The sequence below is a fragment of the Takifugu flavidus genome, chromosome 16 (genome assembly GCF_003711565.1).
Source record: "Takifugu flavidus isolate HTHZ2018 chromosome 16, ASM371156v2, whole genome shotgun sequence".
Taxonomy (NCBI): Eukaryota; Metazoa; Chordata; class Actinopteri; order Tetraodontiformes; family Tetraodontidae; genus Takifugu; species Takifugu flavidus.
In genome coordinates this window covers 11296355-11322101 of record NC_079535.1, presented here as the reverse complement: position 1 = coordinate 11322101, position 25747 = coordinate 11296355, and the positions used below count along the sequence as shown (strand labels likewise).

The 25747-nt window shown below is 43.6% G+C and overlaps 6 protein-coding genes across 20 annotated transcripts in view; 2 read left to right on the top strand and 4 right to left on the bottom strand.

Moving 5' to 3' along the window:
• ralgapa1 (Ral GTPase activating protein catalytic subunit alpha 1) overlaps positions 1-1082 on the bottom strand; it is a 45567-nt gene extending 44485 nt beyond the window's left edge. For 7 of the 13 annotated variants that reach the window (XR_008946610.1, XM_057011643.1, XM_057011642.1 and 4 more), the window contains exon 1: positions 656-1081. Coding sequence is in view for 11 of the 13 variants with exons in the window: in XM_057011643.1 (XP_056867623.1) it covers positions 656-761 (106 nt within the window). In the remaining 2 variants the exon portion in view is untranslated. Of the gene's footprint in view, positions 1-655 lie in introns of all 13 variants that reach the window. The other 6 variants (XR_008946609.1, XM_057011638.1, XM_057011647.1 and 3 more) reach the window with 4 other exon arrangements.
• On the top strand, positions 1025-5098 carry brms1la (BRMS1 like transcriptional repressor a). Of its 2 annotated transcripts, none has more exons than XM_057011694.1 (9): positions 1025-1132; positions 2130-2286; positions 2718-2808; positions 2900-3027; positions 3116-3195; positions 3290-3386; positions 3490-3579; positions 3688-3752; positions 3901-5098. In XM_057011694.1, the coding sequence occupies exons 2-9, from the start codon at positions 2148-2150 to the stop codon at positions 3997-3999; spliced, it is 789 nt and encodes a 262-aa protein (XP_056867674.1). In that variant the 5' UTR covers positions 1025-1132; positions 2130-2147; the 3' UTR covers positions 4000-5098. The 2 variants fall into 2 exon arrangements, with proteins under 2 accessions (XP_056867674.1, XP_056867673.1); XM_057011693.1 differs by lacking the exon at positions 1025-1132 and adding an exon at positions 1349-1517.
• A 172-nt stretch (positions 5099-5270) lies between these two features.
• On the bottom strand, positions 5271-12212 carry LOC130513085 (melanoma inhibitory activity protein 2-like). Of its 2 annotated transcripts, none has more exons than XM_057011660.1 (23): positions 12059-12212; positions 10825-10956; positions 10669-10690; positions 10462-10550; positions 10269-10340; positions 10063-10173; positions 9786-9857; positions 9585-9689; positions 9336-9458; positions 9054-9212; positions 8826-8916; positions 8651-8718; positions 8489-8559; positions 8299-8400; positions 8120-8216; positions 7930-7997; positions 7690-7775; positions 7483-7599; positions 7240-7377; positions 6889-7026; positions 6452-6501; positions 6211-6373; positions 5271-6139 (listed from the first exon to the last, which is right to left on the bottom strand). In XM_057011660.1, the coding sequence occupies exons 1-23, from the start codon at positions 12080-12082 to the stop codon at positions 5964-5966; spliced, it is 2274 nt and encodes a 757-aa protein (XP_056867640.1). In that variant the 5' UTR covers positions 12083-12212; the 3' UTR covers positions 5271-5963. The 2 variants fall into 2 exon arrangements, with proteins under 2 accessions (XP_056867640.1, XP_056867639.1); XM_057011659.1 differs by lacking the exon at positions 12059-12212 and adding an exon at positions 11408-11752.
• A 58-nt stretch (positions 12213-12270) lies between these two features.
• Positions 12271-18507, bottom strand: LOC130513082 (transport and Golgi organization protein 1 homolog). Its single transcript, XM_057011651.1, has 6 exons — positions 17796-18507; positions 17362-17495; positions 17096-17182; positions 13120-16981; positions 12813-13007; positions 12271-12590 (listed from the first exon to the last, which is right to left on the bottom strand). Exons 1-6 carry the CDS (start codon positions 17911-17913, stop codon positions 12403-12405), a joined length of 4584 nt encoding a protein of 1527 aa, XP_056867631.1. The 5' UTR covers positions 17914-18507; the 3' UTR covers positions 12271-12402.
• gemin2 (gem (nuclear organelle) associated protein 2) lies at positions 18328-20821 on the top strand. The gene is made up of 11 exons (XM_057011690.1): positions 18328-18427; positions 18508-18642; positions 18741-18825; positions 19003-19092; positions 19211-19270; positions 19560-19676; positions 19838-19882; positions 19964-20032; positions 20104-20214; positions 20380-20438; positions 20532-20821. Exons 2-11 carry the CDS (start codon positions 18521-18523, stop codon positions 20584-20586), a joined length of 813 nt encoding a protein of 270 aa, XP_056867670.1. The 5' UTR covers positions 18328-18427; positions 18508-18520; the 3' UTR covers positions 20587-20821.
• Positions 20822-20951: 130 nt separating this feature from the next.
• pnn (pinin, desmosome associated protein) lies at positions 20952-25174 on the bottom strand. Its single transcript, XM_057011665.1, has 9 exons — positions 24977-25174; positions 24498-24575; positions 24196-24267; positions 23718-23793; positions 23405-23499; positions 23247-23322; positions 22959-23114; positions 22734-22872; positions 20952-22655 (listed from the first exon to the last, which is right to left on the bottom strand). Exons 1-9 carry the CDS (start codon positions 25087-25089, stop codon positions 21490-21492), a joined length of 1971 nt encoding a protein of 656 aa, XP_056867645.1. The 5' UTR covers positions 25090-25174; the 3' UTR covers positions 20952-21489.
• Between the last annotated feature and the right edge of the window lie 573 nt (positions 25175-25747).

The following is a 25747-nucleotide window of genomic DNA, read 5'->3' as shown; positions in this document are numbered from 1 at the left end:
ACATTATCAAGTTCCCGACGCAGAGGGAAGGTCCACGCCTTTCTGCACACACACACACACCCACACCCACCCACCCACACACACACACACACACACATGCCAGAAGCCAACAACAGACATAGGAAGCCAGGCTACTGTGTACACAGAGGAAATTGTAAAAAATACCTTCCTCCGTGGTGGGTGTGTAGATGTTTGCGTGCAAATGTTTGTCAGAAACACATATTTTACCAATGCTCATGTGCATCAAAATGACATTAAAAAGGAGCAAAGCTGGAGTTGTGACGTGCCTAAACTCTTTTTAAATAAATCCTAACAGATTTCTTTCATCGAAAAATTAGAAATGCCCCTGTGCAATCACAATAGACCGTTTGAAAAATAATGAAACAGCAGGAATGACACCTGAACCCTTGACTGACTGGGCTGATTCTGCTGACAGCTCGTGTGTAAACACACAAATGCTGTGATTTACAATCGGGGATGCTGACCTGAGACAATGTTATTACTTACTATATTCCCAACATTTAGGCTCTAAAGAGACATTACCATGTCAGACTTTGGCGATTCGAATTTCCTGTTTACAGAGACAAATCTGGGTTGAAGCCACTTTGATGCTATACTGATATGTCCAGAAGTGTTCAATAGAGATTTAACTTACCTATGACTATTCTGAGATGCTTTAGCCTCGTGAATACGTCCTTCTTTGGGTCCAACACTTTCTGTGTTGATTTTTTAACGTCCCCATGAGGCTTTTTAGAGAACATTCCTGGGGCAAAAGACACAAGATTGCGATGGTAGGCTATAAGGAGGGGCTAGCTATGTAGCTACCTAAACAACCTTAGCTAGCGTTAATCTTCAAACACTGACGGAAAAAACGTCCCACCTGGGTTATTTATTAACACTGCAATACGACTTAAAAGCCCCCCGCAACGGCGCGGAGGGCAAATATTGGTCTGAGAATGCGCATCTTGTTGAAACTAAGTTAAATACGTAAAACGTAGCGGGGTTAAGCATCCATCCATCCCAGCTCCCTTCCAAAACACTTCGCAGCCTTCGAGCTTAACTGGCTACTTTGCTAGCTGTTCACTTAGAAAACATCATGGCGGAGGGGCGATAAGCAATCCCAAAATAATGGGTAACAGATACAACCAAGTGTTTTAAAATTCTGAGACATTGTTATTACAATTGTGTAATATATATATATATACATATTTAAAATAATAGAATAAATATTTTATTTTGCTCTTATATTAGCATGAATTTTAAAGCAATGGTCAGCAGACTGAATCTTGGGTAACGTAGTTTCTCGACGTCAGTCAGCTCGACATTGATCGTAATATTAGCGATGCGGAGAACTACAGTTCCCTATACAAATATTGGGGCCCGAGTAACGTTTGTTTTTAGCCTAGCTCGGACACGGGTACAATTGTTGTAAAATATATATTTATATTCTAAAACGTGTATGCTGCAAATCAGTTCTCTTTGAGGGATTTTGCAAACGTTCGGCAGCAACCCTGCTTGTGAGTTACGATTGGTTTTTATCGTTAAAATAATTTACACAAATCCTGCTCGTCTTATTTGGTGGCAAACTACACTTCCCTGCTAACATGCTACTGCGCTATTGTTGTGATTACTGTTGATGTTTTTAAACGTGTTAATTACAGCGTCGACCAAACGATTGATTGGACAAAGAACATCAAACCAAAACTAATTTCGTCAAAACGTTGGACCTAATTTGTTTTCATGGTTCATGATTTTCACAGCTCCACCAAAACACTGAAGTAGATAAAAGCATGGGCTTGAATTGCAACCTGATCATTTTTTAAAAACAATGTTATAATATAATTTCCAATATGATTATATAGGCACGGATAGAAAGAAACCGTTTGAGTAAATTTTCAGAGAATTCCTTTTGTTTTTTAGATATGTAAAATTATTCTATATTTGATTCGTTCAACTCAAGAATGTGCCTGATAAAACACCCCAGACTAGAACGTAATTTTTCTTTTTTGACTGTCACCTCTCAAATTATGTTTTTACTCTACGGTGATTATAACTGTACCTGTGTGAAAGATATAGATATACCCTGTGACATGTACAGCTGTAGTCCATTTACACTGACGCTCTCCCAGCACCAGTTTGATACCAACATGCCAGTACACCGTGACCAGGAAAAGAAAGAGAGCACAGCAGTGGACATGGAGGTGGAGGAGCAGGAGCACGAGGCGTCCAGCACGGAGGAGGAAGATTCCGACACCACCTCAGTCTCAGAGGATGGGGAGAGTTCTGGTGAGGAGCCTTTACACAGCACAGCATTTCCCTGTAGCTCCTGGATGCAGTTATCTGATTTTATTTTAGGTTCGTCTGATTATAGCGAGCGTGATAAAGGACATGAAATTGTGGATTCAGCAGCTCTGCAGTATATATTTAGGATGAGCAGTTAATAAATGAATAACGCACTGTTATTTTTGAACATGTACATACTGTAGTTCATCTGTTTTTACATTTCTCCACCCATGTGCTTATGGCAGAGGTGAGATTTCATCTGAAATTGTTGCTTTATTCTTATGATGTCAATTGAAAAGTTTTGACTTGCATTCTAACTTAATGGATTGACTGTAGATTTAAATACTTATGTTGTTGAAACATCTCATTGCCTCTGCAGAGGCTTGTTTTTCCATAAATGCCTCACACAGAAGTGTGCCTCTATTATATCCTAGAAATGGATGAGGAGGACTGTGAGCGGAGGAGAATGGAATGTCTGGATGAAATGTCCAACCTGGAAAAACAGTTTACAGATCTGAAAGAGCAGTAAGCTTAGGAGTTTATCCCAAGTTTGCTTCTGATTTTTTAGTTAAAAAACGATCCCCTCGGGCATAGTTCCATCTGCGTGTGTGTGCAGGCTGTATCGTGAGCGCCTCAGTCAGGTGAACAGCAAGCTGGCAGAGGTGGAGGCTGGTCGGGCAGCAGAGTACCTGGAGCCTCTGGCGGTGCTGCTGGAGAACATGCAGGTCCGCACCAAGGTGGCAGGTAACTGGAACAGGCATTGGGCTGCTTGTCATCGCACACATTGGCCATTTCAGCTCTCCACCGCGGTGTGTATTTCTGTCTCTATCAGGTATCTACAGAGAGCTGTGTCTGGAGTCGGTCAAGCACAAGTACGACTGCGAGACCCAGGCAGCTTGTCAACACTGGGAGGTCGGGAACACGCACGCTTTTGTCATCATCGCTTCGTTTGCAGGGTCTAAGGGAGCGCTCATCACGTATCCTGTGGTTTCGCGTGTTTGTGCAGAGTGAGAAGCTGTTGCTCTTCGACACGGTTCAGAATGAACTGGAGGAGAAAATAAGAAGGCTGGAGGAGGACCGACACAGCATCGATATCACGTCGGGTAATCGTGGGCATCACGCCATATTTGTAACGAGTGCACAGCATGTTGTGGTGACTAATCAAGTAGCGGAGTTTGCTAACGATCCTGCCCGTGCGTCTGTCAGAGCTGTGGACTGACGAGGTGTCAGGGAAGAAGAAGAGGAGAGATGCTTTAAGTCCAGATAAGAAAAGGAGAAGGCCTTCGGTGGTTTCTGATATCCTTCAGCTGTTAATCATTCTTTGCTTCCTCGTGTTCACAGCAACGGCTGTGTCTACATCTGTTCTTCTACTCGTGTTTTACTACCGTCCTTAACTTTGCTCACGACCGTATATCGTCTATATGCTGCCTGATCTGGATATTCTGGAAGACTGGACAGCTATCAGAAAGGTGTGTGCCCGTTGTGTGTATTTGTTAAGGACTAAAACTGGCCCAATTGTTTATGCGCCTGTTCCAAAAATGTGGATTGCGTAACACCTACGATACGGTTGCTGATGACCCGAGTGCTCGGAAAACTCAGGCGGGTGCTGTGTTCCAGGCCGTGGCCACGCTGGGCCCCCACAGAGGGAAGACTGACTACGACAGCTCCGCGTTCCCCTTCCGGACAGACCGGAACAGACCGATTCTCAACTGCTGAGGACGACGGACCGACACACTGCAACTGACGCTACTATCCACACACACACACACACACACACACACACACACACACACACACACACACGGAAGCACACGGTTATCACTTATTCCCACAATCCACTGCACTCTTTAGCCAAGGGCACCAGTTGGTAAGCTGCTCTGTGTCACGAGACACACACACACAAGAACTCAAGTTTTGCATCCTGTTGTTTTTTTCCTAAAATTAATTTAAGTGATGTTTACAAATTAGCCTTTGTTTAAATAGATTTTGGCTTTAAGGTTTAGGGGGAAATGCATTTGAAAGAAACCAGCCGTAGAAATAAAATCTGTATTTTTTTTTTTTAGTTTTTTACCCTTGAAATTAAGAGCCATTTAAACCTACAAGGGAAGATTGTTCTGTCATGTTAAAGTATTTTTTGCTTTTCAGAAAGAAATTTCAAACGTGCGCAGATCCCAATTCGCTTTTCTTTTGGCTTCAGCTCAGTACAGTTCAGTTCACCATGTTGCCTAGATTGTTTTTTATACTTCGGGTGTTTCTGGCGTCATTGAGAAAACACAAGCCATATAATGATGTTCTAAAGTGTTCGCAGCACCCAGTCAAAGTGCTTTTCCCCCAGTTTATCTCTTCTTAAACTTGAAAAAACAATGTCAAACGAAAAAATTATATTTTTAAAATAGAACACTATGAAGATGTTTGGATGTCGGAGCATTTTAATCAGTTTTAACTCTGTTCATTTAGAATAGATCATCAGGTTTAGTCAAGCTGCTCTTGATTACAAACTATACTGCTGCAGTTGCAGCCCACTGCTGTTAACGTGGTAGTCACGGTAACCCCAGGTATCTATTTTTGGATTTGTTATTCATGTGTTGTTGCATTCTCTGCCTCTTCCATCGTTTCAGTCATGCTGTGGGTCATTGTGAATGAAACTATCAAAAGATTGTCTCTCTTTTACGCTTGGACACCACCAGCCTTGACAGTAATAATTTCATAATCATTGGTTTAAAAACAGTATTTCTCAGCTCGTTAATGTGTCCAGTCCATTTGTAGCATTGATGATGCGGGTGGTTTATACAATTAAAGCTTGTTTCATAAATAATTTGAAGGACTGATTTTTGTTTTAATTAGATGTCTTTGCAGCAAAGGTTGAGCATGACGTTAAACTAGAAGTTTCACCAACTTTTCAAATTAGATGGGATTTTTCTGGAAAATTGGTGTCAGTGTTACAGGACAAAGGCAACAAAAACCCAACAAATAGATTGGGTCAGAAATACTTTGACAATTTGACAAGTATTTATTCATCTATTAATACTCACTTTTTACAAAATTCACATAGCTGTTATTATTTTAGGCTTTGAATCGAGTCTCTTTTCCAGTCCATCCATTGTTTAAACTGAGTCAAATTTGACAAAAACATTGGCTATTTTGTTGGAGACACGAGTCAAATGTGATCACATGTTTTCCTCTTTTGTTGAAATTGTGTTATTGATGAAGTCCACACAACGACTTCTCTGAATCGCTCTGACATGATGTATGAAATTAATTACACAAGCGACGGAGTCATTAAAACACACTTCATCAGGTGTAAAATAATCTTCCCGATCGACTGTGGGGGATGAAATGCCGAACAAATATAAAACACTATCAGTCATGCGCGATTTCTACAATCACACGGTCCAACCGGCAAAACAAGCAGCTGTTTGTGGCTCACGTGGTAAAATTCCTAGCAATGGAGATGAAGCTGCCTTGCTCCCAAACTGGTAACTGTGACCCTGCAGCAGCGAGATGGACTTCACAAACATCACAGCTGCTTGGTGGAGAAGAGCAAGAGTTTTAAAAAAAAAAAAAAAAAAAACACTACGTGGAGCAATGATGGCCGTCGGTTCTCCAATCCTCATCAAAACTCCTGATTAAAACAGCCCGTCCCAAAAAAAAGCTGCCAGATCCAACATCTCCTCGCGTCTTCAGGTGGGGGTGTGCGCCCCCGTGGTACCTGGTTGGCTCGGGGGAAAGGGCGGGTCTGTGGAGGCAGGAGGCTGTCGAACAGAGGAGGCCAGGTGAGGAGGTGGTGGAGGAAGAGAGGGCCCACCTGGAGGAAAACGAGGAGGGAACATCACTCCTGGAGGGGGAGGGGCCCACACTGGGGAGGGAGGCAAAGTGTTAGGATGACTCAGTACATTTGTGGGTAATAGGGTATAAGAGGCTGCTTACTAGGCGGCATTGGTCCCCGCGGTGGGTAGAAATCAGGAGGAGGGGGTCCGTAAGGTCCTCTACGAGGAGGAGGGGGACCATCCATGGGACCCATCACAGGACCAGGAGGAGGTACTCCCCCCATTCTTGGTTCAACATCAGGGGGAGTCCGTCGATCTCCAGGCTAAATCAAAAGCAAGAATGATATGATGTCAGAGGCTGGGCGACATGCACCATTACAGCACACGTGCACAGGTCTCACCTCTCTGTAGTCCTGTTCAGGTCCAAGGCTGGTGTCCCTGAATGAACCATCTGCATTCAAATAATGAGTTAAAAGAGGAAAAGGACACACAAGCTCTGCAACAGGTTTCTGTTGTATCCTCCATATGTTGAGGAAATGATCTTACAAACTATCTGTAGATCAGAATGTTGGTATTAAAACCTTCCCCGTGGTTGTAATGTAGTCCCTCCAACTACTAACATATGTATCTGATGTGATAAATAAATTCATGAAATGATTTGATTCATCCCAGGTTTAGAGGCTCCAATTCAAAGTACGTCAACACATGATCATGTTAAAAATAAAATCTACAGTTAAATTACAACTTTCTTGTCTTAACTGTTGTTAGAAGCATCAAAAGAAAACATAACCATCAAAAAAAGATGACAATAAAGCAGCGCTAAGCAACCGTGACGTACCTGCTAAACCTGAGGGCAGATTTCTTGGATGTAGCAGACCTGGAGGTAAGGGTCCAGGAGGAGGCAAATAGCCCAGAGCTCCTGGGGGAGGTGGCGGTCTCCTGAACATTGGCCCACCTGGTTCTGGGAATAGATAGCCTAAGGATAAAAATGAAAAGCTCAATTTTAAACCCTGATCAGATCACCCTTCCCTGATCCCCCTGTCACACAGAACGGGTTTCCTCACATGTTCAACTAAAACGTTCGTAACGCAGTCGTGCTGTAACACCGTGTAGCCCGATCACTTGACAAACTTCTAGACTTGACAGTGGAAAACTGCAGATCCTAACCCATGTGAAGCATGATACACACCTGGAGGTGGAGGCCCTGGTGGGGGTCCCCTTCGATCTCTGTCCCACGTAGGGGAATTTGAGCCGCTGTCCGAATGAGGACCTCCACTCCGCTCCATCTCTCCTGGGCCACCTGGGAGGTCTCCTGGACCACGAGGTGCTGCGGCAAAGTGGAGATTATTTTAGATGAAAAAGGGTAAGAGAATAGGCATATGGTCAAACATGAAAATCAACTAATGTGAAAGGATTATCAATATTTTTGTACCTCTAGGTGACAGCCTAGCAGCAGGTGGCCCATCTACTAATGTAGGAGGAGAAAGAAAAGGTCTGGTTTCAGATCCAGGCCTCCCCAGGGAAGACGGACCATATAACGACCTTTCAGCTAGAAATGAGTAAGGGAAGGTTTAGTTCCTGCTTCCTAACAGACTTCCAAAGTGTTAAAGTGTGTGTGTGTGTGTGTGTGTGCGCCAACCTCTGAAAGGAAGTGGTCTCGCCAGGTTATCCAGGGCAAAGGGATCTTTGTCCAAAGCATCAATTTTAAACTGCGTGTCTGTCAATCTGTAAAAAAAAACCCTCTAAAGTCAACAATTGACCAATTGTCTCTGGACTGAACTTTTGATGGTTTGTGGCGTCTTGAGTTAATACATAACAAAACAGAATAGGCTGTTATTTCAGCCTGTGGGCTGTTTTTAGGGGGTTAGTTTGTGCTTACTTCTGTCTCAAGATGGCGTTTTCTCTCCGGATGTCAGACAGATCTCTATCAGCTGCTCGAGCTGCCAACTAAAAACCAACCCATCATAAGTGAACATATTAGAACAGACTGCGGAATTAACATGGTGATGTCACAGATATATGAATTGTATTTTAACGGCAGCCACTGAATGAGCATTTATCAAACTGACCCAGTTATTGTGAGCCTTTTTCTCATGTGAGGATATCTGAGTCTGGTAGGACTGTTTGGTTTTCTCCAGTTCTTCTTCCATCTCTGCTGCTCTTTGCCTAAACATGGATCAAAAACACACACAGCGGTTGGAGGCAGGTATTTTTGCATGTGTACGTTAAGAAAAACCCAAAAATGTACCTATAGTTGTTGAGTTCCTCCATGGCTAATGCAATATTTCGATCAGCTTTATTTAACTTCTCTTCCTTCTGCAAACGCTCCTTCTCTTCCACTGTCAACAGCCTTTAAAAGCAGAAGTTCGTCAACATTTCCCACGAGCGACGACCGGCGCTTCACGTTTGGAATGTCACGATCATCTGTGTGTCACTACCTGTGCAGCTTCATCTCATTCTCCTGATACATTTCTGTCATTATCTGAAGTTTCTGCTGTAGTCTTTGGACCTTGACAATTAGGATACAGTATTTCAGAAGCTGAATTTAAACCAGTGCAACTGAATAAAAGTGTCACCAATACGTGATTCAGGTCAGTCACCTGGTTTGAGTAGTTATCCGAGTCTGACTGCAGGGAAAACTTCTCCTTCTCCATCTCTTTGATGCTAACTAGAAACCACACGGAAACAATCATCACAATAGTCATTGCTCTTATCTCTCCTGATGTTACTGCATTTTTGGCCTTCCACACATGAGTCTTAACTGAACAAACTCACCAAGCAAGTCCTCCTTAGCTTTGACTTCATCGTTCAGTTTGGCAAATACTCTGTCCTTGTCTTCGTCCACCGATTTAAGGTCTGCATTCAGCTGCAAACAGACAATCAGCGCGGAGTTTTGTCAATATGCGTCCAACTTCAGAAGGAACTTTTGTCTGCGACGAGGGTTTTCAAAAGACCGAAATCATGCAGGTTTACGAGATGAAATGATGTTGCACGATGAAATACCTTTGCAGCATAAATGAGTTTTTGGACTTTCTGTACATGTCCTTGTTTATCCACTGCATCATCTCTTCCATTTTTCTCTATTTCTGTTGCGCCACCGGTTGTCTCTTCCTCCAGATCCGAGTCCCAAGCTTTAATCCTCAGCAGCTGATCTGTCAGGGACTGAAGGCAGGAAACTTGTTGTAAGCAACAAAAAGCGGATAGAGTGAGCTAATCCCAGAACCCCGCACACACCCGCCTTTTCTTTTTTAGTATATTGCGCAATAAATGTGCTCCAGTCGTTACCATTATGCACTCATCTTTGTTGGCCACGTCCTGTTGCATCACGCTGTGGGTGACCTTACACCTGCTCATCTCCTCCTCCAGCTCACTAACCCTCTCTGCCCATCCCTCCACCTGCTGACCCAGCTGGAGAGGAAAGGTGGCGGATTAAACGAATGTACAACAGACCAGAAATGTAAGAAAACTGTCAAAAAACAGTATAACTCTGTCTATAGGGATGACAGTCATTCTAAAATACAGTACGAACCCTACCTGAGCATTGCTTTCCTGTAGGAGTGTGTTCTCCTCCTTGGCCGTTTCCAGATTCCGCTGCAGTCTGTCGCTGTTCATATTGTAAACTTTCAGAGTTGTCTGTGCCTGGACACAAATGAAGCAATATCATGTGAAGCACAGCGACGCGGACACGTGGAGCAGCAAAAAAGAGAAGAAAGCAGCTCTGAGGGAGGACTGCACCTGCTCATGTTGCAATTGGAGATCTTTGGTTTCTTCATCAAATGTCTTCATGCTTTCTTCAAGCTCTGTTATCTATAAAATTAACCAAATGTTAACCCAGTCACATGTCTGCAATAAATTGTAATTCCTGTTGAAATGAGATCAGTATAACTGTTGTTAAGCAACATTGTACAATGCTCTCTTTCACTGTAATACTTGTGGAAACACAGCTGAAGCATTGTTATAGAATTTATCATTATTTAGAGTTTGAAAGAGTTGAAGTGGTGCGTCGCCCCACCCTCCTTTCTTGCTCCCTCTTGTATTCTCTCTGCTGGTCTAGCTGATCTTTTAGTTGTTCAAGGTCCTCCTTTAACTCATTTTTACCATGCCCCAGCGTTGAAATTTCACTCTGGAACAGAAACAAGTTATGTCAACCATGCATGATTCCATAAAATAGTAAACTAAAGCACACAGCAGATATAATTATAGAACATTTTTCCTTACCTCAAGATCTTGTGCCCTTTGAGTTTGGGCCAAGACGCCGCTGTCCCTCAGTAAGCTCTCCAAGTCTTCATACTGCAAAAAAGCATGAGAAAAGCTAAGAAATTAACATCTATGTTCATAAATGTTCTGAGTTTTGCCTCCGTTGACTTTTCAACCTGCCAGAATTAGTCCGTCCACCGACGTCAATACCAACCTCTTGCTGACATTTGCTCAGCGTTTCCAGGACTTTACACTTTTCATTCAGCAGCTGTGCAACTTGCTCAGCCATCCACCGCTCTTTACCTGAAAACATTGGATAAAACACATTGTTCTTGGCCCATTTTCTATTACAGTAAAAAACAAGGGGAAAAAAGCACTCGGAGAGCACAGACTTCCGCGAGGAAGTTCAGTGCTTACTTACTTCGATACATCCTGCTTTTTACCTGCAAAAAAAAATAATAAAAAAAATCAAAGAAAAAACAATCATTACTACATTGAATATTGAAGGCATCGTAATTTCTGAACCAGTACCAATTCAGGCCCATAAAAACTGGGATTCGGATGCAGATGTACTCACAGAGCTATAGCATCGACAGGTGAACAACAGCATTGTGATTAATCCCAGCAGACCAGAGATGATAACTGGTTCCCATGGCATCCCATACAGGTCTGGACCAGGTCTAATGTCATCAGGCAGTGCTGATACAACCTGAATGGGAATAGAACCTTCGTGATCAATAAATATCCATAACAAATATTCTTAGAGCTGTGGAAAGAGATCGCTCGATCACAATCACACGTTTGCATGGCGAGGCTGTTTATTCTCGTGTTGCTCCACACCTTATTAGAAAGAATGCTAGTGTATTTGTCTGTTACAAAACAGCTGTCATAGTTTAGCTTTGACGTGTAATCAGCCGGCTAGCTAACGGCTGTAAGCTAACTCCGAGGTGGACTACTAACACAGCTCAAATCGCGACATAAACTCTCCCTGTAGCCTTGACAGCTTGTAAACAGCACCGGTACGACAGACACGCAGTCACCTATGGATTACACGAAATAATAAGTTTATACTCGGACGTAATATCTGACGGTTTGTACTGATAGTCACTCGGCTACGGTGGCTAGTAGGGACATGCTAACGAAACCTGCCACAAACGTACATCCTTCACTTTCTCCAGAGCGATACTGTAGTAAGCCTCTGCCGCCGCCTGGAAATCAACCGCTTTGCTAGTCAACGGGTCGATTGTCGTATATTCCGCCATTGCAGAGAGTCTGGTGTAATTCTGTGGCGTTCTTAATTTAAAGTTACATTAGTAGACGAAACCAGACAAGCGGCGACTTCCCATTCTATTCACAATATAGACGATCAACAGAGGACCACGTCACGATCCAGACGGTGGAGGATACTTCTATTATCTAAATAATGGTTCGCTAAGGTCTATTCCGATTCATTACGCTTATTAACATCATGGTTTCAGATAATTAAGACACACGTTCAAACAGGTAACCAGCGAGTTAGTATGACTGATTATAGATGTGTTTTGCTATATGAACACCCCCGCCTGCGTCATGGTTCAGCCCAAACGTCACCAAACGTAATATGCCACACTGGCACATAAAAGCGCAGAAACAGGTGTCACAGTTCGGAATATTTACGCGCCTTTGTTCGATTACGAACGCAATTTTTCAAAAGTTATTAACACATTACATCAATAAATTTGTCCCTTGTTTTGGATGTGACTATTTGGCCCACGACAAGCCCTGTTTTTGAAGGACAGTTGAAGCCATGACCCACCAAAAGTGTTACTCACCAAACTGGGCTCATTTTCCTCCATTTGCCACTATCAGTGGGTTCTCTTAAAACTGTACGATACAGTTTGCCTGAGAAGAGCAGCCAACACACTCGGCACATACAACAAATTTCCAGGATTTAAGTCGGTTTGTTGACAGTCCAACTGGTCTGACAGTTGAGTTCAGTGTCTTAAAGAGCCAGAGTCCACTAATAGCAGATGCATGGTCCTCCTACTCATTTGTTAACAAAAAAACATCCACCCTGTGCGTAACATAGTTTCTGACATTTAAGTTACCTGGGGGAAAAAAAAATGTGCCTACTGATAACAAAGACTACGCGTAACACTCAAACACACAATCCCTGTTATAAGTTAAATTTCATGGTGCTAATGCTGATGGAAGTCTCTGGGGAGCTGACAATACAATTGGCTTTGACAAACTGAAGCGTGATGATAACTCTTACCTGTCCAGTCAACCAAAAGATGTGCTCCCTCGCCACACGGGCATGGGGGGTCACGTCCTCTGTCAGTTTCAGGATTGGCTTCATGGCCCCTTTAGTTAGAGTAGCACAGAATTGAATATAAACCAAGATTTAATGGTTAAAACAGTGCTGTGAGAGAAAGGGCAATTGGTTGGTTTTTGTGCCAATGATAGTGTCGTACTTCAGGTTGTACGTTTGTGGTTCACAGAACAAAAAATATCAACTGTACAGTGTAACACCTTTGAAATATCTTTTAATCCCTTTTGGGTTTCGGATGCTTGAATAAGACATACCTCCCAGAACTTTTCCAACCAGAGTTACGCTCTCCTTTGTGTCTCTATTTAGTTGTTCGGCTTCGCCCTTATCCACTCCAGTCCCTTCCTCTTTCAGCGCATTGGCATCCAGCAACACAGAGGAGTCTCCTCTCTTTTTTGACACTTGCTCCGCGGCCATAGCTGAGCAGGATTCATCATCACAGCTACCTTCAGCTGTATTTAACAGGGAAACACATACACTCTGGTTGAGATCATGGCAAATCAAACCCCTGCTAAGATTAAAATATGAAATTATTCAATACCAATCTTATCTGATATGATATACCTTGATGGTACGCGCTTCTGACGTCCAATTTTCTTCTGTTGAACATTTCTTTTACTCTTGCCACCAGCAGTTGTAGCTTCTCAAGTGCAACGAACGTTCGGGTCTTCTCTTTTTCTTCCTGTGGTGCATCTGTGAGCCTCGTGCGGGGGGATTTCAGCGCATCCAAATGATAATGAAGAAGCCCTTCAACGTCTAACAGTATAGATTCATCATGATCAAGTTCCTCAATCATAGGTTCCGACCTTCCGCAAATATAATCCAAAAATTGCAGCTTGTGTGTACCGAAGTTCTCCAACAGAATGCCCATCTCTTCCACGCTCATGTGAGCGAGAAGGTTCTTGTAGTGTTTGGAGAGACCCTTTGTTTGGTGGAGGTGATGTGGAGTTGCAGGCAGTGAGGGAGTGGGGTGCGGATGGAGTGGAGATGCCGTCTGGATGGGTGGTGGAGAAGGCTGTGACTCCTGCTGTGGGGCAGGCTGGGGTGGCGTGATGGGGGGGGCCGTCGTTACATCCTGAGCGTAAACATCAGTTGAATCCAGTTCTGGCTCAGAAATCAGAGAGCCGTGCACCTCACCCGTGTTAGAATCCAAATTCTGGACCAATTCGGTGGCAGGTGTTTGGCTGAAATATCCAAAGGCGCCTTTTAGGAGGCTTAAACCTCCCCCACTTTCATCCTCTACAACAACCTCGTTCACGGTCTCAGTTCTTACCTCAGGTCCAGGGTTAGGACTGGCTGGGTCATCCTCCATTGTCATCAGTACTTCTGCCTTTCCAGAATCATCCACTGTATCCATCTTATGATCTTTTGAAGTGCTGTTGTTGACCATTTCTGTGTCCGACTTTTCTCCCTGGTGGAGTGTGTTCTCTTCTGTGTAGCCAGTCTTTTCTACCTCAGCAGAATTTAGTTGATCATCATTCATCACAGATGAATATAGCAGCTCTTTGGAGTTGGCAGCGGTGTCTTTGGTACTTTCAGCTACATTTGATGTATTTCCTGTGCTCTCGGTATTTGCTGTACTGTCATATCCATCTTGTTCTACTTGTTTTCTACCCTCTTCTTCTTCCTCCATACTCTCAAAGTCAGTCCTCCCTAGGCTCTCTGTAATATCCTGATCCTTCTCAGTGGGGGGATGTTGCTCTCCTGTCTGTGTTCCCTCTAGATGTGTTGAGCTCCTCTCAGTTCCCAAAGTGTTTCCATCTCTATTTGCAGGGGCTTCAGAACAACGGTCCATCAAACAATCTGGCTCGTCCCTGCTCCCAATCATCTCATTCGCCTGGGAATCCTCCTCTTTCGTGCTCTTCACCTTTTCCTCCTGGTGTCTGCCCTCTTCCTTGTCCTGTAGGGCTTGAGCATCGCCTTTTTCGGTTTCTGTGGATATTCCTGAGGACCCCTCACTTTGTGTCTCACTCTGGATGACGCTTTCTGCATCTGCCTTCAAATAAGGGGATGACTGTCCTTCATCTATCCTCTCCTCTGCTTGAGTTACGTCCTCCTTTCTTAGGTCTTCCTTGCTCTCTTGCACCTTATCCTCCAGCTTTTCGTCTTTTGCACCAAAGACTAGCTGCTGCGTTTCCACTTTCTTGACCTCTTCTTCTTCCACTGTTAACTCTCCCTTCTGCGTCTGTGCTCCCTGGACCACCACCTTGTCCTTGTTAATCTCCTCTCCTTCACCTTGTGTCTCCTCTCCCTCTATCCCATTCCCCATTGCAATGATCTCCTCTTGTTCCACCTCCTTTTCTGCCTGGTGGTTATCAGGTGGTTTAACCTCCTCTGTTCTCATTATGTCTTCTGTTTTCTCATCTTTCTCCATTTGCTTGATCTCTGTTTGTAGATCTACTGATGTCTGTAGCGCAGTTTCCTTTATAATGTCACCACCAACAATATTTTCCCCGTCCATAGTTGCTCCTGCATCAATATCTGCATCACTTTCTGATTTGCGACCTGCAGTATTATCATCTTCTGTGGCCTGTGTTGTTTTCCCTATATCGTCCTCTGAGACATCTACAGTCATGTTTTTGATACTTCCATCAGCAGGTTGGGGTGACCGAATGAGCTCAGCGATGTCCCCAGCCCGAAGCATTTCGCCCTCCTTTTCTGACTGGTCAGGATGTGCCTCTGCCACTTTATCCGTCATTAGCAGTGAATCGAAGGGAGCAACACCGGTTTCTTGACTTGTCAAGTTGTCATCCTCATGAGAGACCTGTTCTCTGTATTCACCAGCTGAGCCTGATGACATGATAAGCTGATTGCCTACAATCTGGTCAATCTCACCTTTGCTACCCTGATCCTGAGCGGTGGGATAGTTGTAATCAGGTAAAGTTCTCTCAGCATCATGTCCTTTATAGTCACGATCACGACTAGTTAGAAACCTATCGACGCTGTCTTTGAAATCCGGGGTCTGAGCCTTTTCCTCATCAGCTCTTTTGCCATCCTCGCATGCAGTTGGTCCAAGAACGTCAGAGGAAGCTGAGCTGTGAGTCGTAAAACTCTGATCAGGGACAGTTGTGTTTTCTTCTCCAGGCTCTCTATTTTTTTCCTCTACCTCTATTGTATTTGGAACCTGATGATTCTTATCCTTCATTTCTGCAGACTCCTCTCCATCCACTGGAACCATGTCTTTCTGGCTGTCCTCTGCAATGTTATCTTGAACTCCCTCATTTCTGCCTACATAAAACAAGCTGTTGAACATTGATGATGTTTCACCCACAGTAGAGATATCTTTTTGAGCATCTCTGTATGCTAAGCCTTCACTGGAAAGCTTATCTTTGCTAGTGTCTGAAGTACCTAGGTGCAGGTCATCGCCATTACTGTCCCCAGTGACTGAATCTGCGGAGGCAGACGACATTTCTCTTTCTGATGGCTGACTTTCATCTTTTTGAGTTTCCGCCTCCTCTGAAAGACTGTTTGTTTCTGCCACCACCTGCTCCATCAACCCAGGCTGTGACTGACCACTGTTCACATTTTCTGCGCCTGTACGTTGTTCTGTCCCCTTCACATTACTTTCTGTACTTCCAACAACTATTTTACCTTTATTAAAGCCTAATATGTCCTGTATATCAAACCAAGAGCCTGGTTGTTCTTCCTCCTTGGGGGTCTCTTTGGGGTCTTTCAAAGTAGGGTCCATATGTTCTGACTCCTGATTGGAGAGGCTGAGGCCGAACCTGTTTGAGAGTCCATTTCCCAACCATTCCAATGTGCTGGTGCCTTCCGTCTCCTTCTGAGTGTCTTCTATATTCATGGACATCCTCCTGCTCCTATATTTTTCTGCTGGTTCTTGTTCTAAGCCACTCTCTTTTTCAGTGTCCTGCTGCTGTTCTGACATATGATCTGTTTTTTCTTTTCCTCCAAACTCAAGCCATCTAGTCATTGTCGAAGCCAGAGAATCAGTATTTACACTATCTTCCACTGCAGGTTTCTCCTGTCCTCCCAGCCCGAGCCACCCAGTCATTGTTGAAGTGAAAGAAGCTTCAGGTTGGCTCTCACCTTGTTCCTCTTGTTCAGTTGTACTCTCAGGTTTCTCCACTGCAGTCAGGCCAAACCATCCTGTCACTGAAGAACCAGGCCAGCTAGCAGAGGCAGACCCACCTTTTTCGTTGTGCGGTTGCGTTTGTCCCTGAGCAGCCGTAGCATCCTCATATTTCCTACCATCCATTTCATTTAATGTGGTGAGCGACTGTACTGTCGCTGAAGAGTCTGCAGAGACAAACTTGGAAAGACTCTCAGCATTTGTGTCATCAGCAGGTAGGGTTGTTTGTGGGGTTTCTGTATCCTGAGTACTGACTTTTGTCTCACCGCCAACACGGTCCAGATGACTGTAGTCAATGAGATGACCAAACTCATCCATGCAGAAAAAATCAGACTCCTGAATGAAGAGAGGAAATGTGAGCTCTTTACATGGTGCAGATTTAACATGCAATACTGGTTCACTACACATTTACGTCCAGCTGCAAAGGAGGACATAAAATAATGTGTCTACCTGTGTTGCCACAACTATTTCCATGGTTGTATGAAAATGTTCCTCTCGCACAGCATTCTTTGGGAAATATCCAAACTGTTTGTCGATCTAAAGCACAGAAGAATTCTTTAAAACGCTTTTCAGATTTTACAGTCTCAGTTACAAATGATATGATCCCCCATGGAAACATCTTTTGTAATAAAAAAAAACCCAATCATACAAAAGTTGTTTGGCTTATTTTCATATCTAGATCTATAGATAGATACTGTTTGACATATTAGACATACAGTTCCGGCCCAAAGATCTTCTCTCTTTCCAGTCAGTTTATGGTAAACAAATATGATCTCTCCTTGTTTGAAGTTCAAGAAACGGCAGTCTGTTCCATGGTGGTCTCTGATAGCCTGAACTCTGCTCATCGGACCTGCACACAATGGCACACATAATGCAGTGAGACATAGTTAAACTCCCGATAAAATTTAACCCTGTAATATCATCGGTGTTTTTGTGCTATTGTGTCTTTTGTGTCTCTATTCATTTAAGAGAGACAAATTGTGAGCAATAAATTGATTAAATAAATTCAAAAGGTTCAATAAAACACCATTTTCATCGACAACGAAAGAGCTTTTCATTTTAGGTATTACAAGGTTAAAGGTAACTTACAAGATTGCATGGAAATTGTGTGCTCATGACAAGAGGAAATAACTGCAGAGATTAAACTTACTTTCACACTCTGAATCTCCACAGATCTTGTAGTCAGACAGTCCCAGATTTAAATGTGGCCAAATCACAAAAAGTAATACAGTCTGCAGCAAGATGTTGTACATCTGTAAAACAGACATTTTTATTGTGTCGACAGGAGTGTCTTAAAAGAAAATGTCCATAATGTAGAGGAAATCCTTATGGAGTTGTGCTGGAGAGTGGACATTGCCTCGCCAACTCTTGCTGGCAAGACTCAATACTAAATGGGAGAGCGTGTGATTAGATATAGGGCTAGAATGAGGATAATCATTAACTTTTAAGCGGTGATGGCAGTTTTAAAAAAAAAGACTATTGTGTGGGACCAGATCTTTTTTCGCATTCTAAATGGAAATGATAAACAAATACCATATGGCTAACTTGAATAAACAAGCAATGTAAGACTATTATATTTTATTTATCTATTTTGATAACATGGTTACATTGTGAACTTCGCCCTGTATTTTTCACTGCATGTTTATAGTAAATAAAGCGACGCGCAGAACGCACGTCATCATTCTGCGCCAATATCCAAGATGGCGGATTTCTCACAGTTTTAACCACAACTCCTGCGAAAACTCGTAGTTTGTGGTTATAAAGTGTTTGTTTTTTTTAATTGTGAGTCAAACGTTTACTTATATATGGCGTGACTTTTGGGGGGCAAAAATCCCAGAATAATATATTGAATTTTCCCGCAGCTGATTAAAAAACATGAAGTCTGACATGGAAGAGTTGATGCCAAGGCTGTTACCAGTCGATTTGGGAGAGAACACAGGGGAATTTAGTGTGACTGGACCACCGAGAAACCCTCAAGAATACCTTCGTCAAGTTCAGTAAGTTATTTTCTTTAAACAAATCGAAACAATTTACTGTTTGTGCATGCGTAATCCAATTTGTCATGTTTATATATATAATATACTCTCTTTATCAGCCTGGAGGCGTCGTTGTGTCCAGACGTCGTGGTTGCTGAAATTGACCCCAAAAAACTGAAGAAGAAACAGACAGTTAATGTTTCTGTGAGTAATGTGCACAAATCACGCAGTTAAAAGTGTTTCAAATCCGGTTTTTTTCAACTTCTATATGTGGGTTTGCATTTTCCTGTACAATAACTGAATTAGTGTTATGTGTCCTCGTGGTGTAGCAGCAGGAATGCATGATCGACACCGTTTGTTAGCTCCTTCTGTGTGTTTCAGGTGGCAGGTTGTCCTGCAGCTCCAGTGGGTTTCTCCCCCAGTCTCAGCTGGCAGCAGCAGCAAGTCTGTAACTTCTCAGATATGAGACAGGTGCCACAAAATTGAACTAAAATCCCTTGTTAAAGGCCCAGCAACCCAAAAGAAATGAAACTATTGTCAATAGAAAAAGAAAAGAGCCTCTTGTTTGTGTTCTATATTCTGTCTTTAGAGAATTACAAAGAACAGGATCCACTGGAGAAACCAGACGCTTGATGAGAACGTGACGATGGTGAGGACCTGGCTCGGCCTTTTATGACGTGGTTGACATATATATACACTCATTACTTTTCATTTGTAGTATACATTTGAAATCAGAGGATTTCATGCTCTTTATCCAGATACACTCAATTTAAATTGGTTGGTGATGCAGAAATGTCCAATAGCTTGAAACAGTAGTTTACTGGAATTCTGGGTTCAGGTTTTGATTATAAATTTGTTAACTTTACCTCCCTAAGTACACATTTTTGTATTAAATTGTGCACGAGAGAACTAGTTAAAGCTTTGCTTTGTGTGCTCAGCCAAAGGTGACAGACGAAGACGGCTGGAGGAGATTTTGTTTAGGAGAGACGGTCCATCTGGAGACCTCATCCTGCCACACAGAAGCAGAAACAGGTCCAGGAATAGACTATAACAAGGTCGTATGAAGGTTTCTGAACTACCATTAAGTCTTACTATAAGAATAGTGTTTATTAACAGTCTATATTAGACTAGGAATGCTTTGTTAAAGCACCACGACCAATGTGTTTCTCATGAAAATGAATGAAACCCCTTTTCGGTCGACGCGTCCTCTATTCAGGTTGGCTTCCCGCCCTTCCTCACCATCGTCAGCAGACTAAACCAGGTAAACAACCAACCGATGAGACATCTAGACTCTCAACTCTTTCACCATTTAGCTGTTTAATCTCTGGTCACCTCTCTACAGACCACAGTGCTGACAGTGCTGGAGATTCTCATCGGTTGGTTTGAAGAGCACGCGTTTGTTCCTCAGTTGGTGAGTTCAGTTTAGATTGTTGGTTGTGCATTTCGCCACTGATTAGTCATCATTCCTGGTGTGTGATGCAGGGTCTCTGGATGTATTCGTTGCTGGCCTGCCTGGAGAAGCCTCTGCTGCCTGAAGCCCACTCCTCCATTAGACAGTTGGCCAGGAGATGCGCTCAGCTCCGCAGCACACTGGTGAGCCTGGTAACTCTGCGCCTTCTGTCTTCAGCCTGACTTCTCCTGCTTATCATCGTACTTTGGGTGCTGGATGATTTCTGGATATACACGGGTTACCTTCGAACATTTCTACAAGATTCAAACACAAGCTTTTCGCTCTTGATCTCTTCTTTTTTTTCATAGGAGAGTGAGATGGATGAAACGCTTCCTGCCCTCAACCTGCTCATCTGCCTTGTTGCTAGGTTGTTTAGCTCATATGAGCAACATCAACTATGAAATATGGAGTGATTTTTGTGCACCTGCCTGAATCGTTTTTTTTTTCTTCCATCCCACAGGTATTTTGAGCAGAATGACCTAGCAGACCAGCCAGAGGACGAGTCCCAAGATTAGACACAACATATGTGTGGAACGACATATCGGACAAATTTCCCACGCTGGCAGCAGCAACCTGGTCGGCGAGTTTTAGCCAAATTTGTGGGTGGAAAAACCAGCCAAATAGGGAGAAGTGGACAGATTTTTGGACCATTTTGAAACTATTGTGTGTTTTTTTTTTAAAGAATCTCCCGATGGTCTTCCCCACCTGTTGTTTTAATGTACAAAGTTAATTAAACTCTTTTCTAAACCAGCCCTTGGATGAATGAGTGAACCTAAACTAAAAACAGGAAGAGCTGTTTAACAACCTTGTGGAGGGATTAAATGTCTGAACTAGAGTTTGAGCCTTCAAAGACAATAGAATTAGTGATTAAAACAATGTGTTGAGATGGTCGCCCTTTAATTGGAAGCAGTCAACGTACAAAAAAAAACAAATATTTGGAGCACATTACATATGATGATATAAGAACCCAGAGCAGTTAAAAAAACAGAATAATCACAGGAGAAACATCTACAGTATAACCACAAACAGCCTCATGACAGTCAGCTTTTCCCCCCCCACAGTGCAGCAAAAACACCCCCAAAACTCAACATCTGAGAATCTGAGAAGTCTCATTTACAGCCGAATCAGCATAAACTCGAAATGACTAATTACGTTTGGCATAGGCGCTCGTCTAAACGGTTTGGTGTCAGAAGTCAAATTTTAATTCTCGCTCCAATTAAAGGCGACAAAGTAGAAATGAGAGCCCTCCATCTAATGTTTCATCTCAGCCCTGATCTATAAATTCCCACACCGAGGAACAAAAACAAGAATTAAAACAGCATTTTGCTCTGCGTCACAAAGACTTGGGGTCAGTTTAAAAACCTTGTCAGAAAGAATTCACTATTTTCCTGGTGTTCCACACAACTAGCATTAAAACATTAGCGTCTCTTGTCCTTTCTGTCTCTATCCTTATGTTCCCTATCGCTCCGAGATGGTCTGCCTCTCCCTTCCTCGCTCCTCCTCTTCCTCGACCCCTTTGAATCCCTCCCTCCTCCACTACTCCCCCCTCTCTTGCGGTGACTTCGCTCCTCCGCCTTCTTCCTGCCCCTGTCGGAAGGCCTCCTCTTGCGCTTACTGCCGTCGCGGCTGCGGCTGCTGCTCTTGGAGGACGAGGAAGACGAAGACGACGATGACGAGGAGGAGTGGCTGGATCCGGAAGAAGAGGAGGAGCTTCCACTAGAGGATGAGCCAGACGAGGAAGAAGAGGAACTACGACTATGGCCTTTCCGCTGCTCCTTGTCCTTCTTCCTCCCTCTGCCACCACCGCCCTCTTTAACAGGGGTCGTGTTGGGGGGCTCTTGTGAATTGGGCTGTTTTTCGGCTGATGCCTCCTCTGGTCTTTCCTGCACAGCCTGGCTCATAACTGCTGAATCCTGCAGCTGAAGGCCAGGCGTGCTGCCCTCCTGGCCAGGTGCTGCGGGGGCCACCCCCAAGGGATCTTCTGCCTTCGGTTCAGAGGCAACAGCCACCTCTCCTGTGGTGGGGCTGGGATGGGTCTTCGGACTCGTGTCTGGGGCTTGTGGGACGGCTGCGCTCGGTTCGGAGGACGGAGGGTCCGGACTCGTTGCGTTTTCAACAACTGTGGACTCCTGTTTGCTATCTATCTCTAACCCCTCACTCCTACTCTTCTCTTCCTCCTCCTCCTCTGGTCCACCCTCTATCTGCTCTGACTCCTGACTTTCATCCTCCTCTCCTTTCTCTGCCTCTTCCTCATCATCTTTATCCCCCTGCTCCACTACCTTCTCCTCCCCCACCTCCATCTTCTCCTCTTCCTCCTTATTTAGTGCTTCTTTATCTCCTTCCTCCCTCGCCTCCTTCACCTTTCTTTCCTCCTCCTCAAAATCATCCTCATCCTCCTCCTCCTCCATGTCTACACCCCCCCTGTTACCTGTCACCTTGACTACCTGACCTGTGGGCTTACCCTCTGCCAAGTGGTCCGTTCCTGTGGTGTTGCTGTCCTGGTCACGGTTAAGCTGTCGCCGTGGGCGGGTCTCCATCTTACTGAGGTGTTCGGCAAATGCCACACACCTCTCTTCAAACACAACTGCCACAGAAAAGCAGAGATCAGAAGCCGCCAACTTTTTAAAAACAAACAAAACAAATGTTTGGATAAGGTCCTGACCATTCAGTTTTTTGGTGGACTCTTCGAGGAGTTTGTGTGTAGCGGAGCACATTTTTCCAGGCACAAAGAAGATATGAGGCTTAGTCTTGGTACGAATATATTTCACCAGATGAGTATTGTGCTTGGTCCACTCCTCTTGCTGTCAGTGAGAAAGAGACAAGAAGGTTCAAGTATGCTGACATGACTTTCATCTAATTCTACAGACCCTTATAGATGTTTTCTTACCAGCTGAGCCAGTTCTACTTTTTGTTCTAGTAGTCTGAGCTCACTCTGTTTGGCTCTCCTCTCTTCAAACAACTCCCGCTTTTCAGTTTCCACCTTCTTTTTCTCAGCCTCAGCCTGAATCTCAAGTTTTTGCTCAATTTCTGTCCGGCGTTTTTGCTAGAAATGAAAAAGTTCAGGGAGAAGAATTGAGAATTGGTCTCACTCTCACCCAACAATGATTATACAGTTCAGAAACCAGAGCAATACGGAAGCCTTCAGCCATTTTCCCCCAGGCTTTCATTTCCTCACCTTTTCTGTGGACACGTTTGACTCCTGTTTAAATTTTTGTAAAGTCCCCATGAGCAGGCCAAACATGCGCCGATTCCTGAGCAACAAAACAAGCCAAATAAATGAAACCCATAGAGCGATGCACACACTGAGGAGCCTACAGTGTAAAATAAGCCCACCTCTGTTTGCCCTTCTCATCCATCGTCTGATCTTGAATGAGGTCTCGGCGCGTCCTCTCCTTGGAGGTAGCAACTACAGACGACTGCAACGCCGGCTGAAAACAAACAAAAAAATAATAATTCTGCTGGTTGCGTAAAATGTTCATAGTGCACCCTTAGTATAAAATAGAATAAATAGTAAATAAAAAGTCAAACAGCATCAAAGCTGACATAAAAAGTGAAGGTTTAACTGTTAAAATGCTTGACTTTTAAATACAACACAAATATCTGATTCTGATACAAATATATTTTTCAACGCAGCCTCAATTTTCACCTTTTTGACATCATCATCGTCCTCGGCGTCGCTGTCGGGGCGTACGTCTCTCCTGGCCCTCTGGTCCCCTGCCAGTCTGCAGAAGCACACATGAACAGATAAGAGCTGCTGTGCACGTGGGCCAAGTATGGGATACTTGTGGTCAGACAAGACAAAACATCCACAATAATTTGGTATTTTGCTCAAAATACAAAGTTACCTTGTTCACCCAAACAAAACCACCAAAAGTATTTTAACAGACTTATTAGATAAATTAAAAATAAGGCACATGTCAAGTGCAAAATGTCCAAACATACAAAATGTTGTGTAAAGACTAACTGGGCCTAAATAACCAATTCAATGGTCATTTTTGAATCAAAATCAAACAGTATGAGTGGTTTCTTACAGACATTGGCATTAAAACAAAAAACAAACAAACCTTTACATAGTTTTTGATACTGCTGATGGAACTATATGCAAACTACATTTGAAATATTACCTCATCAGGGCTCCGTCAATATCTCTCTGCTTGGCAGGGGGGCCGCCGCTTCCAATGTCTAAGAGACTACGCCTGGAAAAATCAGCAAAAACGTGAATTAATGGGCACGTTTGGGAAGTCTGATCCATAACTACCAAACAGAATTTCAACCTTATCCAAAGAGGGACATTTCCATACATCTCGAACGCATCATGTCACAAAAATAGCACACTGGGTTTCTTGAAAGCATGATCATACAGACCCCTACTTGTGATCCCAAAAGGTATACAGAGGACAGGAAGGAAGGATGGTCACATATTCACCTGAGCAGGTTCATTCCTCTGCCTCTACCTCCACCGGGGCCTGCCATGGGGCCACCGAGCCGACGCATATTGCCCGGTCTTTGAACACAAACAGAGGGAAGGAAACATCAAACTAATGACAAAACACTCAGGGTCAAGTTGTTTTCTCTGTATATTTTGTGCTGTGTTGTAAAAAGAGCCAGATGTGTTTCCATTAACCACCAATCCTATCGCATCGGTAGGAATACGGCTAAAGGGCCTGGCGGGTGCAGCGGAATATTTTAAAACTTGCATTAGTATGCGAATCTCCAAGGCTAATCGATTTTGTTACCAACTGACATCCCATCTAGATTCTACTTTTATGATGTTCGAGAAATCAAAAAGAAACCTAAAAATAAATGTGCTGACTAGCTAAGCTACAACAGTGCGTACTATTAGCAAGTCAGTGAGACGGCCTTCCGCAAATTAACAGACGATGGATGAATACCAACATAACCCACCTCATCTCATTGGGATCACGCCCAGTTAATTTCCGAATATTATCGTCTACATTTTTCAAGCTTTCTTTAGCTTTTTCGAGCTGGTCTTGCAGGTTTCGCACCACAACCGCCATCTTGACTCCAGTTAGCGCGATTCACGTGCCGCTTCTTCTTCGTCTACTTTTCCAGCGGCGGTCATACGCCATTGGGAGTTGCGCCCCCTACCTCACAAAGCTGTCATTGCAACTGCACTGTGGAATAAATAAAGTAGTGAAGGATTTTTTTTTAAAAGCACAGCACACCATAAAAATGAACATGACACAAGTAAATTAGAAACTAAGTATAACGGGAATGCAGACTTTCCTGACATGTGAACAAAACGCCTTCAGCGTTTGCCTTCATATATTACTCGTCTTCTATACTGTAAAAGGATAGATTATGATTCCGATTAGAAAGTGGAGGCACTTGGAAGGAGAGATCTGAGTTGTCTTTTAATAATTCCTTTAACTTGCACGTGTAGTATGCAGAACATAGTAAGCCCCTTGGCCTTGATCAAAGTCTCTCAAGTCATTCGATCGTCATATCGTTGCTCAAGGCTCATGCAGTTTTCTCCGCCACGGTTCCCCAATAAACCAGTAGATGGTGCTGTTGGACCACCTACTGGGAGGACAGGGAGCATTTTCCTCTACGAACGTCCAATTAAAACCACTGGTAAAACATAGAAAACACTTAATCTATTCACATTACTCACGTTCAGAGACTGCGGCTCAGCTTGTTGGATAGTAGAAGGCT

What these genes read in the sequence shown, in the direction of transcription:
- brms1la (XM_057011694.1), top strand. Translation starts at nt 2,148, where the DNA reads ATGCCAGTACACCGTGACCAGGAAAAGAAAGAGAGCACAGCAGTGGAC. An exon ending in TTTACAGATCTGAAAGAGCA is followed by an intron (nt 2,809 to 2,899) that starts GTAAGCTTAGGA and finishes GTGTGTGTGCAG; the next exon opens with GCTGTATCGTGAGCGCCTCA. An exon ending in AAGGCCTTCGGTGGTTTCTG is followed by an intron (nt 3,580 to 3,687) that starts ATATCCTTCAGC and finishes AACTTTGCTCAC; the next exon opens with GACCGTATATCGTCTATATG.
- LOC130513085 (XM_057011659.1), bottom strand. Translation starts at nt 11,509, where the DNA reads ATGGCGGAATATACGACAATCGACCCGTTGACTAGCAAAGCGGTTGAT. An exon ending in AGAGGGAGCAAGAAAGGAGG is followed by an intron (nt 9,858 to 10,062) that starts GTGGGGCGACGC and finishes TTAATTTTATAG; the next exon opens with ATAACAGAGCTTGAAGAAAG. An exon ending in GAGGAACTCAACAACTATAG is followed by an intron (nt 8,217 to 8,298) that starts GTACATTTTTGG and finishes ATCCATGTTTAG; the next exon opens with GCAAAGAGCAGCAGAGATGG.
- LOC130513082 (XM_057011651.1), bottom strand. Translation starts at nt 17,913, where the DNA reads ATGTCTGTTTTACAGATGTACAACATCTTGCTGCAGACTGTATTACTT. An exon ending in AAGATCTTTGGGCCGGAACT is followed by an intron (nt 17,183 to 17,361) that starts GTATGTCTAATA and finishes TCTGTGCTTTAG; the next exon opens with ATCGACAAACAGTTTGGATA. An exon ending in GGTTGGAAAAGTTCTGGGAG is followed by an intron (nt 12,591 to 12,812) that starts GTATGTCTTATT and finishes CTCTAACTAAAG; the next exon opens with GGGCCATGAAGCCAATCCTG.
- gemin2 (XM_057011690.1), top strand. Translation starts at nt 18,521, where the DNA reads ATGAAGTCTGACATGGAAGAGTTGATGCCAAGGCTGTTACCAGTCGAT. An exon ending in GAATACCTTCGTCAAGTTCA is followed by an intron (nt 18,643 to 18,740) that starts GTAAGTTATTTT and finishes TCTCTTTATCAG; the next exon opens with CCTGGAGGCGTCGTTGTGTC. An exon ending in CTCAGCTCCGCAGCACACTG is followed by an intron (nt 20,215 to 20,379) that starts GTGAGCCTGGTA and finishes TTTTTTTCATAG; the next exon opens with GAGAGTGAGATGGATGAAAC.
- pnn (XM_057011665.1), bottom strand. Translation starts at nt 25,089, where the DNA reads ATGGCGGTTGTGGTGCGAAACCTGCAAGACCAGCTCGAAAAAGCTAAA. An exon ending in GATGAGAAGGGCAAACAGAG is followed by an intron (nt 23,323 to 23,404) that starts GTGGGCTTATTT and finishes TTTGTTGCTCAG; the next exon opens with GAATCGGCGCATGTTTGGCC. An exon ending in AAGTAGAACTGGCTCAGCTG is followed by an intron (nt 22,873 to 22,958) that starts GTAAGAAAACAT and finishes TCTCACTGACAG; the next exon opens with CAAGAGGAGTGGACCAAGCA.